Raw genomic sequence first — 18,108 nt, forward strand, 5'->3', positions numbered from 1 at the left:
TCTCCCAGTTCTAAGTCACCTGAAATCATAAATGTATTGTCTCCTGTATCGGAGGCTTTGTGGGGGCTGTTGTGCCCTCCTCTCACCCCTCAGCTGTTAATGCACTGTGGCCCCTTTCTGAAGTTTATTTCAAGGTTCATTATGTGGTAATTCAACTGTGGTTTGTGTTGAGGAGGCCAAACTACGGACAATATCTCCCGTTGCGTGAATGCTCTAGAAGAAATAGTGCTACTGGTTTATGCATGGGCGGCTGTTTGATAAAATATCCATTAGTGTATTTTTATTTAATCAGGTGGTTGCAGACTGCAGCGCTGAAGCTCGATGTGCAGGACTCAGCTGGCTGCTCCTGGTTTACCTACATGTGGGATGGTAGTTGACAGGGATCAGGGATGGGTTTCCCCCTCCAACTGATCAGGTCGTTGACTAACGGGAATGTTTCCCGCCTCCCATGTCACCGTCACAGAAGCCTGGTTAAAGTGATACCACGAGAAACTGGTTGTGGACCTCTTGTGTCGGTATGTTGTGTGTCGGTTCCTCCGCGGGTGAGGATTCAAAGCGCTCGTTGTTGGTGCGTCACGGTCAACTGACAGTCTGCCCCCCCCCCCCACCCACCTACCTTCTGCTGCTCTCTCCTCCCGAGGTGTTGTTTGCTACAGAAGCGCACGGAGAGTGTCTACGTTGTTTTTTCTTTCCAGTCTCCCCAAGCGTCCACGCTCACAAAGCCGTTATTATGCGCACCAACTGCACATCGTGTCACATTTTTGCCCGCCAGGAGACGGATAGCGGGCGTCTTGAGAATGCAAATGCAGCACAGTCTCTTATTCTACGTCTTGCGTGCTCGCCGTGCAGTCGATCCCATATTTGGAGGCGCGCGCGTGTAGAAACGACACAGCTGGTGCCACTATTTAACGACCCGTTCATTGATCAGGCCGAGCGGATCCAAATGAGTCAAGCTAAACAAGTGTTGATCGAACACGGAAGGAGAGCAGGAAGCAGCTTTGATAGGGAGACGGTTAAACACAGGCGTGACACATGTGGGTGCAGGTGAGGCCAGGAGGACAGGTGTGTTTGTCAGGGTAGCTCGTTGCTATTGTGCTAGCGGATTCGACAATTCTGGAGATTGAACACTGAGCTGGATGTGTTGGTACTGTCAGTCATTGAGAGGACAAAGGTGGTCCGATATGAACGGGGATTCACTGATCCACATATCTGGGTTTGGACATCTACGATACGCTCTGCTTCATATATACAGATGCATATATGTTTGCACGTATGTCCCATGTATGTAGCTTGATGGAAGTTTAAGGTCAGAACAGGAAGTCTTGTTAACGGGGAAAAAAGAATCAAAGGAGTGATTCTGAGTCCCGACAGCTCTTTTCGGGTTTCTGCCCCTTGGCGAATATTCCTCGTGCTCGCTCACGCGGTGCCAGGGCGAAGCATTAAATGATCATTTTCGAGAAACGACTCGTCAATGTTTAAAAATACAGGTTCCACCTTCATTTGGTATTTAAAAAACATCGTTATTTTCCGTTATTTTTGGTTCACTCAATTAAATGCTTGATAAATATTGTGTCCCAAACCACTGTGATTCAGAATAAGCTGCCTTTTTTGATCAGAGGATAAAAATACAAATGGAACAAGTGAAAATTGAACACTGCTGCTTTAATAACCTACCGAAAATGAGCTCAGACCGTGTTGAAAGTCAGGAAATGCCTCGATTGATTGCTCTGAATTCCTGCGGTTCTAGACTGTCCTTGTGTCTTTTTTATGATTCTTTCATCATCCTGTGAGGAAATTTATGTTCATGCATATTGTAAATAATTAGATAAAGGATACTCATAAACTAGGAGAGGCAGGAAATGCCTCAGAGAAAGGTTTGAATTCAGGCTTCCACCCCCCAGAAGATGGAAAAGTAATTACCGTATTTTTTTTAAAAAGTCGCACTTTTTTTCATAGTTTGTCAGGGGGTGCGACTTGTACTCCGGAGCGACTTATATGTTAAATAAACACATGATTACAGAACTTGAGAGAGGCTGTGAGACATAGGAGAACAATTTCCTGAGCAACACTCCTGCTCCCAGTTTGTGTTGCTTCATGTTGTACCTGCTGTCTTTGACACAGGTGACTTTATCTTCCAGGCTGGAATAGAGTCGGACGTTTGGGGGGGTGTTCTGGATGGTCGGGTTGAGGGTCACATCTGCCTGACATGACGTGGATCTGACAGCATCTTTAGTTGGTCTCTTGGCTCTTTTATTTTAGTTTTCGTAGTCCTGTCCATGTTTTCCTCCTCTCCATCTCCGGTTTTCTGCACAAATCATCTCATCTTCTTCCTTTCTGTCTCCGTGCTGCCAAATTGGTACTTTAGACTTTATTTGAAAGTCCATTCTGGGCAATTTTATGGACATACAAGCAAACGATTGTCAATTTAAAGTTTTCAAATGTTCTTTATGTTTATGTCCTGAGTTTTATAGCTGTTTTATCTGATTAATAAAAAAAAAACAAAGAGCTTCAGACGTCTAAACCTGATGGTGGAATCGCGTTATTCTCATCAGATTACTCAGTTTGGGGTGTTTTGGGTGGTTTTTGTGCACATTCTTTACTGGTGTGCAATGATCTTCCTGTCGTGACCAAAGCCTGTGTTGTGTTAGCTTAATGATGGTTTTCTCAGCGCATTATCAGTTTTTAGCTAATCATGCTACATAGAGGACATTTTCCCACCATCGGGAAGCCAACCGAAAATTCCTGTTGAAGCATTCTCCGTGAAGATAACGAAATTCTTTGGGGTCCTTAGCCAGTTTCTCTGGTGCTTCCACCGTGTGGGTCCCAGTTATTGACGACAGGGTTCACGCGTCCTGTTACCACAGAATTATATTTAAAATGTAGCCAATGGGGTTGCGGCAAAGCTAGGCAGGATATTACATTCCTCATATATATAGAATCCATAAATACAATAAATAATTTGTTGACTTTGGTCTCCCTTTGTGCTGTTGAAAGTTAATTGGCTGAGAAATGTAATATAGGACGTTTTTGTTCATTCGTTTGCCATTTTTCATCACTATCATTAACATCTACTGCAGCTGTCCTTCTGTTGACATTCATCAAATTAGCATTTTGATTTTATTCTAAAAAATGCACCTCCAAATTGCTGCAATTTAAAATCTGCTGCAATAATTTCGTGGGATTCTCCCACTGAATTTTTCTGTTTGTATCAAAGGTGACAAATGTAAAGAAAGGAGGCAGAGAATAAACTGGACAGAATTAAAATATTCAGACAAAGAATGTTGGAATGTTGATCCATTTGTATAATTATGCAACTGAAGTTCAGATAAATCCTTTTTTTTTTACTATGATGGACAGATATTTAAAAATGTGATCATCTTTACAAACATAGCACCCGTTCACAACACTTTTCTCATGACATAACATCTAAAGCTGAGACTCAATTATAGATCCATGTCTGTTCTATGTCAGTCACAGCGTAATAGAATCTATCTGTCCCATCATAAACAGCCGTTCAGCCTCTACTTAGGTTACTGAACCCTGATCCATCCCCGTTTATTTATCTGTTATTAGAGCAGCGGACCGGTGCTTAACTGCAGCGTATTCTGGAACCTTCGGTCTGGTTGTTCTCCCGGAACATTCCAGAGATGGAGCTTGCTCTATAATATCTGGACGCCCTCCAGCGTCTCGGTACAGACACACCGTCGATCATCACGTTGTGTTGGAATTAAGACCGGGTGGAAATCTGGTTGAGAGTTGAATTGAGTCTCCTCTTATCTTTGCAATGTCTTTTTGGCTCAGCGTGTCTGCTGCTTTATCGGGGAGGTTTGTACGTTTCCTCCGCGTTGCCAACAACCTTCTGAAGTGCATCGGTCTCGATCAACTCTAAACCAAAGAGTTGGTAAAATGCCAGTGTTGTCTAGTTGTCTCAACACTTTGGCAATGCAGCATAAAGCAAAGGACACATCCAAGCTGTCACTCTTTTTTTTTTTTTTACTGTCATTGGAACAGTAGCGGACGTATGCGTCACTATGAAGTCATGCTTATAGCACCACCTACGGGTGACAGGAAGTTCACTGCTTTGAGGTACTCGTATGCTTGGTTACAGGACAGCAGGGGTGAAAAGATCAATACTGTTAGATAGGTAACTGGAATAGCAGACACTTTAACTGTGCCCAGCCCGGTGTGCACGTGAGGGCTGCTCACCAGTGCTTGCAGCATGAATTATTATTGAAACAATGGTCTTCTTTCTTGACTGCTGTATCCCTTCTGGGGGTTCTGGGGAGGCTACTGGAGCCTATCCCAGCTGCTTGAGTTAATATTATATCGATGTCAAAACAGATTTTATATCACGCAATAATCGGGTACTAAATATCCACATAAATAATTCAAATTTAAATCTCTATATATTTTTAAATGAACTAAAATATGTCTCTGAAATCCAATATCAGAGAGAAATGCTTAGCTTAGTGTCGTTGCGTGAGTTGCTACGTACTCGGAGAATTGTGCTGGGTTCTTCTTCCTCGGGTGGCAAATCCTGTTTGCTGTGTTGTGCACGTTTCTGCTTCCGAGCACACCAGATTTTTATCTTGCAGACATTTCATGTTGCTGTTGCTGCCGTTCCCTTCGATGTGATCTCGCCAGCTTTTCATAGGCGCGTTCCAAGGGAACAGCTCAGCGTATGACATGATCGGCCCTGATTTCCGTATTGAATCAAACCGTTCTGTATCATTCCGACTGCTCATGTGATCAGATCTTGGACTGCCAGATCTAGGAAAAACAACTACAGATCCTGTATTTTTGTGTTGGGTTAACAGGTGGTCCCTTAAGAAAATGTAAACCACCCAAAACAATGGCAGCATAAAGTGAATGTTCATTAAAGTATCATTTAAAAAAATCAGGAACAGTCAGTCAGGGGCTGCCAGGCACCAACCACTCTGGAAAGAACAGCTCAACTTATGACTTATGCAACGCGTTTTATGGGGATGAAGCACACAACCCCTGGAACAGTTTCCTTCTGCTGGATGAGACTGAAGCAGAGACATTTTGCCAAATGTGGCTGCGCGCAATTTGGCAAAAAGCAAACAATGCATATCAGCATTAATCAAGTCAACCGTGAGATCCTCAGCGCACCAGAGCGTTGTGGAGCTTACAGCTTAGCAGCGAAATACCTCATCCAATTTATGGTGAAATTGTTCCAGTCAATGTCCAAACAAATGATCATTAAAACTATAAAACTGTAGTTTAGTTTTGCAATTTACCAACTGTTGCAGTCACAGGTGGTAATGATGCACCTTTATGCTTGTCTGCTTTCCAAAAGTTACAAATGGGAAGCATAAAAGAGGAATGGTGAAGGATGGAGATTGGGTGCATATCCAGTGCTCTATTCTAGGGTATATCTATTTTTTAGACCTGTAAATAGAGGACATGGCAAAATGATTAGAAATAAGACCTTTGTGAAGATGTTTCAGCTGCAACATCTTGTCCGTCACATCATTTCAGTGTAAACATTCATGGGATCTAGTTCATGATTAAAATGACACGACGACATGCCTGATCAAAACCACGTAAAAGCAAATAAGCGAAAGATTTGGGCATTAAAAGCAGCAGTGTAAATGTACCCATCCATCTTTATCTGGAACCAAGTCTTTAGAAAGTGTGGGGGGTCACAGCGACAGACCAACGGGTCCCCACTGCTATCACTCTCACACACTTCACCTTAACACTTCACCTTTAAACACTCAAAGCTTTATTGAAGTACCTTGCTTTATTAAAGGTCACCCCGACAGGTTTTTTTTCCTACTCGGAGGGAAAGTTCAATGCTTGGCAGCGTGATATCAAAGGGCGAACCCAGTGGGCTGCCATTTTATCACCTCATTGCAAATATCTAAATGTAGATCAGGCTGGGTTCTGCAAAGGACACAGTACAGGGGACAGGTCCTGGCCATAACCGCCTACATTGAAAATGGCCTGGAGAGCAAGTTCAAAACAGAGACTGGCTTCTCACATCAGCCTACGTTATGGTCTGGCATCAAGGCCTCCTGCTGAAGCTCGGGAAAATGCTCCCTGCCTGGTCAATGGCCAGCAGCCAAATTCTGCTTAATATCGGGAGGTTCAGAGCACACGTTGGACAAAATTAACCTCGTGGAAAATGCAGAAAAATGGCTCATTTATCTTTCCAACCCTGTTCCAACGTATACACGAAATTAGCCCAGCAACAAGTCCCGCTAGTTCTTCCATGCTGATGACATGTGCCTAGCAACCCAGGCCCCTGACCTGCCCTGGCCTCTGGGGCAGGTGCTCATTCACCTGGCCAAAGGTCAATTCTTCTCTATCCAAGTCCTGCAAAAACACTTTCCATCGTCTACCATCTTTGAAATGCAGGTGCCGCAAAACAATTGGACATTAGATGAGGACAGCAGCTCCGGCACAGCCTCAACCCAACACACCTGGGAATAACCTTGGACAGGACACTGTCATTAAAGGAACTGCAGCCAAGGTGAAATCCCAGGATATCCCAAGCAAATATCTACTGCTTGGTTTGGGAAATTTGCATTGGCTAAATAAATAATAATAATTTCCAACTTGACCATGGACTAATCCTACTTAATTCTCACTTTAAAATACGGTTTATGTCCTGAAAGTTACAAAGCTTACAGATAGACTCTGAAATAGAGACTCAAACACAAAGGAAAAGCTGAACTCATGAGTAAAAGGTCAGCAGTCGCAGTAGAGCGAAGATTAAAATCCTGAAACGTTGATTTTAAGACACTTTTGATGCATAAAAAGAGCACACCATAAACTCCTTGGTGGCTGGTGAAAGACATCAAAGCAACAGTCAGACAATGACGGCAATTCAGCAATAATGATTTAATTAACTTCTCAGCATCACCAGTTTCACATATAAAGTTGGTGGAAATGTAATTGATTTAATCGTTATTGCACGTAAGCACACACACACTAGTGGGTGCAACAGACATAACTGAATTACATTTTTCCCCCTCTTATCAGGCAGGGTTTTAAAGTTAAAGACAGGACATAAAAAAATAGGAAAAACAGACAGGACATGAAGAAAGAGACCCATACGACTTTATTAATAAATAGATCAAAACAGAGAAACAAAGCCTTTTAAATATGATAGTTGTTCCTTGCTTGTAACATCATATATATATATATATATACATCATATTTCGTCCTGTTAGCAGATATATTTCATATTACCGGCTGGAACACTTCCCAGTTCTTTGTTGTGCAAATATGCTTTGTCTAGAGTGAAGGTAAATAACCATTCATTCATTTGCTTTATTCCATGACAGTAGGGAGGGTCAGAGGAGGTCTCTAAACAAATGGAATGGGCTTTCAGGAATAGAGACGCTTGGAAAAATTGAGGTAAAGGAGGTTACGTGTAAAATGCGCAGTTTCCAACAGTTAAATCCATTTTTGCTCAGATGGCTCGTGTTTTCCATCAAAAATAAAGCGCCTGCGTTTGGCCTTTAATGCATTAAATGGACAAAGCTAAACTGGCTAACTCCCTCAAGTGCTTGGGAAAACAAATACATTGGAAATTTTATTTAGCGTAGAGTGGTTGAACAGAAGAGCAGGGTGCAATGATGCCCACCCTTGGGTTAAGTGGCTAAGGGTCCACCCACTCTGGTTTTATTCACTGAGTAATAACATTGTTTTTTATGGTCTTATTTGAACGACCAGTGTTTTTCCTAATATGAGTTCTGTAATGAGAGCTGGGAGTTTATCACCATAGGGTACATCCTACTATATGTGTGTGTGTGTGTGTGTATTTATATCATTAAAATATTTTTTGTTCTAAGTTGTTTCTTTGCATGAAAGGATTGTTTGCAGCTTTAATTGAAACCGCTAAATTCTGTAATTCTAAGCTGTATTTTAAGCTATATTTCAATGAATGGAATGAAATATGAAGAGAAACAGAACTTAAGAGAATCTGTGCATTTTATTTAATTTGAATTCCTTATGTAGGCCGCAGCAGGGGTCAGCACTACCACCGCACACCAAGGGAGTCCCAGGAACTCTGGCTTCCTCTCACAGCCCATTTGGTGGAAAGGTGAATTAGCTATTTTAAACTGCCCTTGGGATGGTTTTCTGTCTCTGAATCCCACAGCTGCAAAGGACTAAGGTGTAACTGGTCAATGCGTTTACTAGAGCAGCTAGTGTCCAGGGTGATGATGTAGATATTCAGTTTAATCTCACCATAATCTAGCCATGGAAGTGGGACGGAAAGACCCTGTCCTGTACAGGCAGAAACATTAGCTTTAGCGATGTACAGTGTACGCCTGGGGTGACAATAACTAAAGGGGGAAAACTGACATTGCTTAATGTATTTTGTGCATGAAAACGTGCAGTCTGGGCGTGTTGTCCGCCACACGATTTTTCATTGCACGCATGATTTGTCAGGATTCAGACCCTGCACCAGTGTGCTGGTATTGTGAGAAGCAGAGCATTTGATAATTTGGGGATTTTTCTTCAGCTCTCCCTGATTTGTATGTGTAGCCAGCTGGTATAGATCATAATTATTCAGGAACTGGGAAGGCACCATGCTGCAGTGCACTTTTGGCTGTCATAGCCTCTCTGCTGTATTTAAATGTGAAATTGTATGCAAATCTGATCATCTACCGAGCCAACATGGAAAACCTGAACTTTACAAGTGAAAGAGAAATGGAGCTAAGCGTTTTCTTTTGACTCTGTTATCAGAGAGTAAATTACATTCATGATGATGATGATGATGATGGGAGTAACGTTGACCCTGACCTGGACTGTGTTGATTATCCTGAATGTCGCATTGAGAGAATCAGTAATGCCTTGTGTGTCATTACTTAAATCAGCCCCCCAGATCATATTTGGCTCATTTTTATTAGTGTCATCAGATTTAGTGGTGTAGAGGTTAGAGGTTAGCTCTTTTAGGACTGATAACCTGCATGTGGCAGTGACAGAGCTACAATTTGTTTCACAGAAAGGTCAAGGAAAATTGATGAAGTTATTTCCAAAAAGGAGTGTGTCTAAAATATTAGTGATAGCAAAAAGTTGCATTAGTTTATTGTCTTTTGTTTCCTTAGTGATAGTGTGGGGTTTACATGTATAGAGTCTATTAGTTCATCTGCAGAACTGATTCAGGATCTTCTGTATAAGCAGAACCAGTGGCACTTTAAACCTGGCTGGGCCTCAGCAAACAGATTGTGCAGTTATTTATTTTATAATGGGACCGTTGATTCATCCGAATTAGACACGTTTGCCAAAAATGGCATAATTGTTGTTAGACTGGAAATGAGTAGTGCCCTCTGAGCAGCATTAAATGTCACCTGTTCAATAAAGCAACGGCTTTATGCGTGGCCTGGGCCATTTTGTTTATTTTAATAATTCAACCACAATGGGCACCGTGTGTTGCGCAAAACCATAATGTGTGCGACACACAGGGTCGGCGGCAGCCGCCGTTGAGCCGGATTCTGTCTGCAATCTGGCAATATTGCTTTTCTTAAATCGTAAGAAGCCTCTCCTTCAGAGTTGTCCTTCTCCCGCAATGAACAAGCAACACAAGTCCTCAAGGATTTATACATGGTATGATAGTGCACATGCAAAGGGTCACACTTCCTGCTTCTGGCCACTTGGTCACAGCTCATTTAAAGCAGCATTCTCCAGCTAGTGCAGAAACACCATGCAAAGGAAGCGAGACAACAAGCCACTTAATTCAAGATATATATATATATATAATAGGACTCTCCATATCACAAAAACCTTCTCAAGACAGCCAACAGTGAAGCCTATGTGAGGCAAAAGTGGGATTGTGCAATACTACGGTACTCAAAGTATATGCAAAATAATGCATAGTCACACCACGGCCAATGCTCCGTTTAAGCAGACGTGTCACACTTTCGTGAATGCTTTTCTGTCTGAATGAATTCTGAGGGATAACAGCAGCAATCATAGGGAGCACAAATTTATTGGTGCTGCATGCACAGCCCATAAACCACATGGCTCTTGCTGCAGAGGGAAATGCATAGACTCCAGCATCCATATTATTCAAGCGGCATTCGCTTGTTACTCCACATGCGCCCTGTTGAGCTCACCTAAGAACCTTCATATGTTTGCTAGTTTCACATACGCATCGCAGCACCGCCTTCACCCTTCATCGATTTAAATTTAATCTGTTAACATTCTGACCACAAAATGTAAATAAATACGTTTTCCTAATGCGCCTCAGTTTTTCCTTCAGCAAAATAGAAGCTGTAGGGTCAAGCTGAATTGACGCCCACTAAATTATTCTCCGTTTCTTGATTAAGCCTTGGACAGCCTTCACGTTACTGTTTCAGGCAGTATCCAAACGCATCGGTGTCGGCTCAGGTCCATACCTGAATATGAGATCTGTGTGACGGTATAGATCCACACACCTCTGACTATATTCTCCCAGTTCAACTCCCCTGAGCTCTAGATGCCGACGTGCAACTCCTTTCTCTCTCTTACCTCATTCTTCCAGCATCGCCTCAGATGTGTTCTTTGAATGGTCGTTAATAAAACATTGTGGCAGTTCAACAGAGAGTACCTCTGAAAATCTTTATTTCTTTTTCTGTTCGTTTCTGTTCAGAAAAAAATGTGTTTTATGGGAGAGGGATAATGGGCTTCACTCACTTTTTATGAACCTCCTGTAGGAAACTTTGTTCTGACAGTGCCGGGGGGGGGGGGACTGATTATCATCAGCAGAATATACGTCAAAAAACAATTATCTGATCTGTTTGAGAAAAAATATGGAGCCTCCAGTCAGGCCTGACGGATGTAACTAAGCAGTTTGTCCCCACAAATAGTTTGATTGTCTTCTTAACAAACGTGTTCATTAAAGGGGTTTTATACTCCATTCACATATTCATTTTAAATTTCATTTCCTTATATAACACGCGCTGATACGACTTATTCGGCCACTTCGAGATTGGTCTGAACACCTCATGCAGAACTGCATCGCTTCCACATTTCCCAGCTGCATTTGTGTCTCTGTCCTTGTAATGAACCTGTTTTTATGGTGGGTGGTGATGGGTCAGGAAGTATTCCAGCTTTTATTGCCTGTAGGAGATTCCAGATGTATGTTTGACACACATAAGCTCTCCCCACTTCCCATTACATGAAACCGTGTGACTGCTACCTGAGCTGGGTCACCACTGTTCACTGATTCATCGATTTCTTTAACGGGCATAGAGGCCATTAGGAGACAGTTTTGCTATAATAGTAGAAAATGAAATCCACAGTATTTGGACTTAGTAATTCTAGAGGTTGAATCATAGCAACTGGACTGGTTGAGTTCCATGAAGGCGTTTCATACTTATACCAGTACTAGTAGAAATATCTGGAACTCCCCAAAGGTAAGATAGAACTGATGAAGCCTCTTGGATGAGGGAATAGTTCTTAGCTTCTTAGATGGGAAACAAGGGGTAAAAAAAGGATCAAATAGCAGCATATATTAAGATAAAGTTACTAAATGTATTTATACAAGTGAACACAGTTGTAACGAGTGGCATCTGGTCCACATTTAAATCTCCTGGACTCCTAGATTTTAGTGTGGAAGTTTGAATGCATGTGAAGCTTTGGTTTTTGTCTTAATCTTTGTTTTGTGCGTCTGTGTTGCTCTAGAAATCCTCTCTCCACTTCTGTCTGGTGTCTTCTTTCATGTTCTGCCCCAATAAAGTATCATCACGCCTGACATTCTCAATCAGTGTTTTAGTGCACGTGATAATGGGGCAGCATCAGTCAGTGATGTGGCCTCTCTGCATGCAGGGGGATTGACTCTTAATTAGCAAGGTTAATGAGGTAAAGGGCGACAACATCAGACTAAAACACTTCCCAATGACTTTAATCACGGCTAATTGCGATGGGTTGGATTACAGCGTGTTGTCTTTAAACTTTCTTGCTCAGTCTTTTTTGTGCAACTTAAGTCTTTTCTTTAAATTCAAACATTGTCGCCGTAGCACCAATATTCTAAACGCATAGCTTGTGTGTGTATTATACAGTAAATGGTACAGCAGAATTATGAGGCAATAACTACAAGCAAACAAAACGTGTTGGGGAAGAAGAAAGCCACTATAGATTGTTCTGCTTGGTGAGCATCCTGCCAACTCATTTTCATGTGGAGCAGGGGAGAAAAGATATAAGCATCAGTTAGAGCAGCTGCTGCTCAGCTGATGGCTGAAGGCCTTGGTTGTTGTGATTAAAAGCCCACCAGAATTTATCTGCCCTATTGCAACTGCCCATTTTTAATCCAAGCCAGTTGAGTTCCTCTCAGTGCCTCATACTGTCAGCTCTGGCCTTGTTTTAAACTTGCTTACTTCCAAAATGTACTTTATCTAAAAGGAGTGTAGTGAAGGGAAGAATTTGGGATGATGCACGGCACCATTTTTTTGGGGAGAAAATGGACTTTTAGCTCTGGCCACTGGGGCGCAGGACAACATTTGCTGCCAAACCTGCTCTGCCAAGAAATGGATTTATTGTTGTATCGCGGATTCTGTGTGAGTGGATCTATTTATGTGCTTGATTTGGACTTATTTCCCATTCTAAAGTTGAAAAATATATAGCGTTTACATGGGTATTTTTGCTTACAAGCCACCTGCACAATGCAAAGAGAAAATGAGAATTTCCTTTTTTGTCTCGAACCAGGTGCCCTGAGAGCGTCTGCTGAACCCACAATGGTCCAGGGAAACAGTGATGGGCTAAACAAAGACATGGTTCTCCCACCAACACAACAGAGACCTGCTGTGAGAGCACTGCCTGCATGACTGAGCCTTATTGTCGTCTCCATCCTCCTCCATCTTTAAAATCATTTGTCATTCACAACAAAATATTTGCAAGTTGATATCGCATTTGTGGATTGTGAAGCAATTCATTTTTAGTAGAAAAGGCTGTTTTTCTTCCTATTTACCACATCATCTTAGCATTTCAGTCCAAAACAGACAAGACAAGGATGCTAAGGAAAAATGCAAGAAAGATAAAATGGGAAAATATTAACAAGATTTAAAAGACACAAAGCATATCAAATTCTGTCCCCACATTTAATCTGTTTTGACACAAGGTATAAAAATGGCTTTTATTCTTTGTCGGTATGTAATAAAACCTGCATGGTGAAGAAATCCTTCAGTTAACTGTATCACATCTGTAAATAACAAAAATGTTGACGCTCAGTATTTCCGCTCAACCCATCAATTATGTCTGAAAACAACGTTTCTGAAGCAGCCAGCATTGAAATTTGGATTACTAAAGTGACAAGGCCTGTATGTGATGTACAGGGAAGGATATTTGTGAAACTCATGTAAATTCATGTCTGTTTCCAATGAATAAAGTGAACGTTATTACCAACAGGGCAGAGTAGCTTACAGATCTCTTATAAGAGACTTATTGCACTGATAGGACGGTTATTGAAGGCTATTTAACAGTTTCTTTCCACTTCTCCTCCTCAGTTGTCCTGGCGATTCAAGATTAAAAAAAAGTTGATTACAGTGCCTCCTTGTCTGGGCAGGTTTAGACCAAATGTTGGAGAGTGCTGTCAACAATGCACCCCCGACAGTCTGGTGAGCCTCTCGCCTCAGTTAACTGGACACGGACACAAGAGTGCTACGTTTATTTGAGGGATTGTTTAACGAAATGACAAAAACTGTAACCTAGATTTCTATTTCAGTGGCTGAAGGTGCATGTGTTTCTCAGCTCTTTCTCATGCTTTAAGATTCTCTCATCACTTCGCAGCGTGCTTCTCATACTGTGTGATTTGGCTCTTGGATGGATGTTTTTGCCAGAGCTCTTATCTCTTTGTGTGATGGCTTAGAGAAAGAAGCTGAGGCAAAACTCTGTCCTGGGCTTCCTGAACTTGCTAAGTGTTAACGAGACTCAAACAAGGTATTAATCCTATCTACAGTATTTTAACAAATGCCAACATTTTCAGTCTGTATCCAATCATCTGCCCCCCCCCCCCCTTATGCATTTATTATTGCAGATATCGAGGCTGGCTGGTACGACGGGTGTGCTGCTTACTGTTTGTGATGGGACGCAGGGTTCCCACGTCTCCTGTTCGCAACAGACTGGAGAAAATCTTTCAGAACACCAGGTAACTTAAGTGGAAAGAAAGGCAAATTCCAGAGCAGAGTAAATAAATGATAGGCAGAGATACTGAAAATTGAATAGGCCTTGCTGTTCTGAAAGGAGGATTGAGAACGGTGGGGAGGAGATAAGCCGCACAAAGAAAGGCATAGAAAATACAACGATCACATGCAGGAAGAAGGGCGAGAAATGGGGCGAAGTTTGGAATGAAGTCACACATTGCCTATATTTGTCTCTATTTGCAATTTGTTTTCGTTGTTTTCACTCCCCCAGCGTAATGACTTCAGCATTTGCATGACCTCTTCACTTAGAGAAGCGGCTTTTGTCAAGGAGCCCTTTTTTTCCCCGTGCAGCTGAGAAGAAGCTTTGTGCCGTGGTACTTGTGACCGTGTGTTTCAGGGTGCAGAAAACTCTGGCAGCAGAGCAAAATGAGGAAGGTGGCGTCCAAGGGCAGAGGAACAGCCTCTCATCTTTCCTCCCGCTCATTCACACCCGCGTCATTCCTGCCCTCCTCCGGTGTGTATATGTATGTTTGTGTCGCTTCACTTTAGATGGCAAAACACAGATATGACATTATCATGTAAAGAGTAATGGAAGCCACGTTTTACAGAATTGGAAAAAAAAAATGCTCAAGCTATAACAAAGGTTGTGCTGCTTGTGGGGATTTTCTAAATATGCATCTTCTACTTGGCAAAGACTTGGAATAAGAATTTAACAAATCTGAAAACGATTACTTTCTGTATCACTAGTTCCTAATTGTGTGACTGCTTTACATCTCCGGTTTTTCTAAATCTATTAAAAGCCTCAGTGCGCCACGCTATTATACTGAGTAAGATGTTTGTTTGTTAATGAACATGAGCATTTTAATGAATATCAGCATTTTAATTTGTTTTGAGTTGCATAAACTCTCTTTTCTCTAAAGATTCAGATAATAGGCATATATCCACAGCTCTGTACTCTCACTGTCTGAAGGTCTTGTGGTTGATTACTTACTTGCATACAACAGATCTTTAGTTAATCAGATGTAAACGTGCAGTAAGATGGTGTGTGGTTTGATTCAGCCATGGCCTTGTAATACACCTGCGTCCTGCTAAATTCGCCTCCCATAATAATCATTTTCTGCAACAGGAATATTGGAACGAAATCAAAATCAAACGTTCTAAATTTCAGTGAGCGTGCTCGTCCTCAATGATGAAAAAGACAAACTTTTTTATTATATATTTGCAACATGGTCATCCATAAAAAAACACAGAATGTCGTCTATTTTCTCTCCTTTGCCTGCAACATAATGTGACGTTTGCTGACTCTGTGGGAGTAGAAGCACTGAACTGAAAATGAAAGAAAAGAAAGATCAGACCCTGATTTAATAAAACTGTTGCTCCGTACAGAAGAGAAATAGAAATCTTTCATAAACCGATGTACCAGATATGTATTTTAGATATTGCTGTCTACTCGGACTCGGTCCGCCATGACTCAGCCTAGTGTGCTTTTAAGGCTCGTCCAGGCGCACATTCCTGACCAATGTATGCAGCAGGGTTTAATTGCTCCCACCAAAAGATGCGGTTTGAATTTAAATTGCAAGCGGCTGCTCTGATGCTCTGAGCAGCCACTGCAACATTAATTTTGACTGTGCGGCAAAATTTATTGGAAGCTCTTCAAATAAATTTTTTTTAACATTGAAATGTTTTGGCTTTAAAAATGTATTTATTTTAGCCTCTTTTATCCCCCATGAGAATCCACCAGTGCTGTCTTTTTGTTGCGTTTTCGCTCTAACTAGCAGCATTATCGGCGTCGTTCTTGTAGTTCTTTTCTCATTTTAATCCCTTTTCCTCCCTCTTTACTCCGCTCCCATATATCACATTTACATGTTGTTAGACTCTAGATCCCGAAGATGCCGTTACTGCCTCCTGTTGCTTTTTAGCCTCGTTATCTCCGTACGTTAGTAATCCTGCTACATTGTCGCCCTCGCTGCCAGAACTCCTGTCATTATTTTTCTCTCCCCTCTCCTTCTCTGCATCTTTCCACCATTATCCTCTGCTGACTAGATTTGTGGGCTGGGCACTGCTGAAGATGTTTTCTTCCACGTTTGACAATATTCAGGTTAACCTCAGCCATCTGGCAGCTTTGCACAGAGCTTCCAAAGAGGTACAAGTATCACACTCATACATATTCTAATGACACATCTTTGGTTTTGCAGCTGTTCAAATGTTCCCTAAACCATCACTATAAAGTCTTTATGCAGAATATAGAGAGAACATGTTGTGATTAACAATTGTGGTTTGACTCCAAGCACCAGCTCTGTCATTCAACACTGTCATTGAATTTAAAAAAGGAAAGTATTTAAGAGATCATTTATATTGTGTAAAGTCAATAAAATGATCAGAGTTGCATTTTTAACTTTTTTGATTAATACTTTGTTTTAACGCGACAGCTCCAGTTACTACACAACTGTAATTACATAGTTGACTAAATAAAAATAATAATAAGCTGAAGTTGTGCAGTAGTTTAAGCTAGACATTAATGAGTTCACTGTGTTTAACTTGTAAATGTTTTCAGTCACTATAATCTGACCAGAAATGTTTGAAAGGTCCATTCAGTTTGGTTTTTTTTAACTGTCACTAATTATTTTATTTCATAAATCATGTGAATAACATCCTCAGCCTCAACCCTGGGATGGATCACATCCCTGACAGGGAAGCTGACCGTTTCAGCTGTTGACAAAAGCAGCATTTCAAGTCAAACTCAGTCATTATTACTTTTAATTAACACTTCTGTTCACTATCCTTGTGTTCGACCTCTTTCTTTTGTGTCTTAATTATATAACCGAAATCAGTAATAATCGCCACACCTCCGCTCTATCTTTTCTCCTTATCAATTCCATTTTTAGATTTTGCTTAAACTTGAGTTATGGCAAAAATTAAGGCCCCAAAAAGACTTTCTTATGTCATCAACCAATGCAAGCCCCTCACTTCCTTGTGATAATGACTGGCAATGTCAAAGATCCTGTTTTTCTAAAGCATCTTCTATGTTTGGGGCATCAGGGATCTCTGCTGCTTTACGTGCATGTGCGCCAGAGCTTCGTAGACTCTGCCCTCATACCTCTGGTACTTTTCTGTCACAACCTGAAGCTGCCATACGTCGTTTGTCCCCTGCAGATAAAGAGCTACTGTTTAAGGTGTAAACCACAGTTACAGAGATCACATTCAATTGATGAGCTTGTTCACGTCTGACGAGATAATCATATTTTGACTCTGTCTAATGTCTTTTATTTAACCTGTAGAACAGTATTGCAGAAAGTGGGCGTCATACTTCTGCCACCTTCTGCACTGACTGAGCAAGATGCTGAAAAAGACCGTGTGTACTCAGCCGTCATGAAAGCTGTAAGTTGAACATTTTCCTTTTAAATGATGGTAAAATCCACTGTCACTGCTGTTGAACATGGCTTCTGTCGGCTCCTTTATACTCTGTGAGCGTCACAAAGTTCCCTGCTTCTCAAGTGTTCTCTGTTGCATGGCGGCCCCAGTTTAACTCAATCTGAAATGATCTACCATGAGAAGCTAGAGTGTAAATGTGCCTGCAGCTTTAGTTGAAATGACAAAACCTAAGATTAGATTCTAAAGCAAGAAAGCAATTCCATTGCCAGCAGTCACCATTTTTTTAATATCTCAGATATTAGATTGACAAATTCAGATGTAAGATGACACATACTTGAATCCATATTAACACTGGTAATCACTATTTATTTGTGCCAAGATGATGGTTACAAAACAATAAACTCTTTATTTGCAAAGCTTTTATTTCTAAAATCATTGTTTCCTCTTCACTACTTACAGGGTTACCAAAAAAACACTCATATTAGTTTGGCAGAATGTTTCAGAAGTTGTAAGAAGACAAATGATGTTATATCGAAATGTTGAAAAACATTTCATGACTATATTTTAATTGTTTCAACTTGAGAACACGTAGTGGAACCTTTAGACATCTTCATACTGTATCTTCCTACTTACATAGTCA

General features: G+C 41.3%; 1 protein-coding gene across 2 annotated transcripts in view; it reads left to right on the plus strand.

The window, feature by feature from the left end:
* The window catches only part of gpat2 (glycerol-3-phosphate acyltransferase 2, mitochondrial), a 32,208-nt gene that overhangs the window by 2,024 nt on the left and 12,076 nt on the right, over nt 1-18,108 (plus strand). For both annotated transcript variants that reach the window (XM_057033724.1, XM_057033723.1), the window contains exons 3-10: nt 12,664-12,761; nt 13,461-13,571; nt 13,823-13,893; nt 13,991-14,101; nt 14,494-14,610; nt 16,140-16,239; nt 17,136-17,269; nt 17,375-17,474. In XM_057033724.1, the coding sequence (XP_056889704.1) occupies nt 12,693-12,761; nt 13,461-13,571; nt 13,823-13,893; nt 13,991-14,101; nt 14,494-14,610; nt 16,140-16,239; nt 17,136-17,269; nt 17,375-17,474 (813 nt within the window). In that variant the 5' untranslated portion in view covers nt 12,664-12,692. The remainder of the gene's footprint in view (nt 1-12,663; nt 12,762-13,460; nt 13,572-13,822; nt 13,894-13,990; nt 14,102-14,493; nt 14,611-16,139; nt 16,240-17,135; nt 17,270-17,374; nt 17,475-18,108) is intronic.

This window comes from Takifugu flavidus, chromosome 5 (assembly GCF_003711565.1).
Source record: "Takifugu flavidus isolate HTHZ2018 chromosome 5, ASM371156v2, whole genome shotgun sequence".
Classification (NCBI taxonomy): domain Eukaryota; kingdom Metazoa; phylum Chordata; class Actinopteri; order Tetraodontiformes; family Tetraodontidae; genus Takifugu; species Takifugu flavidus.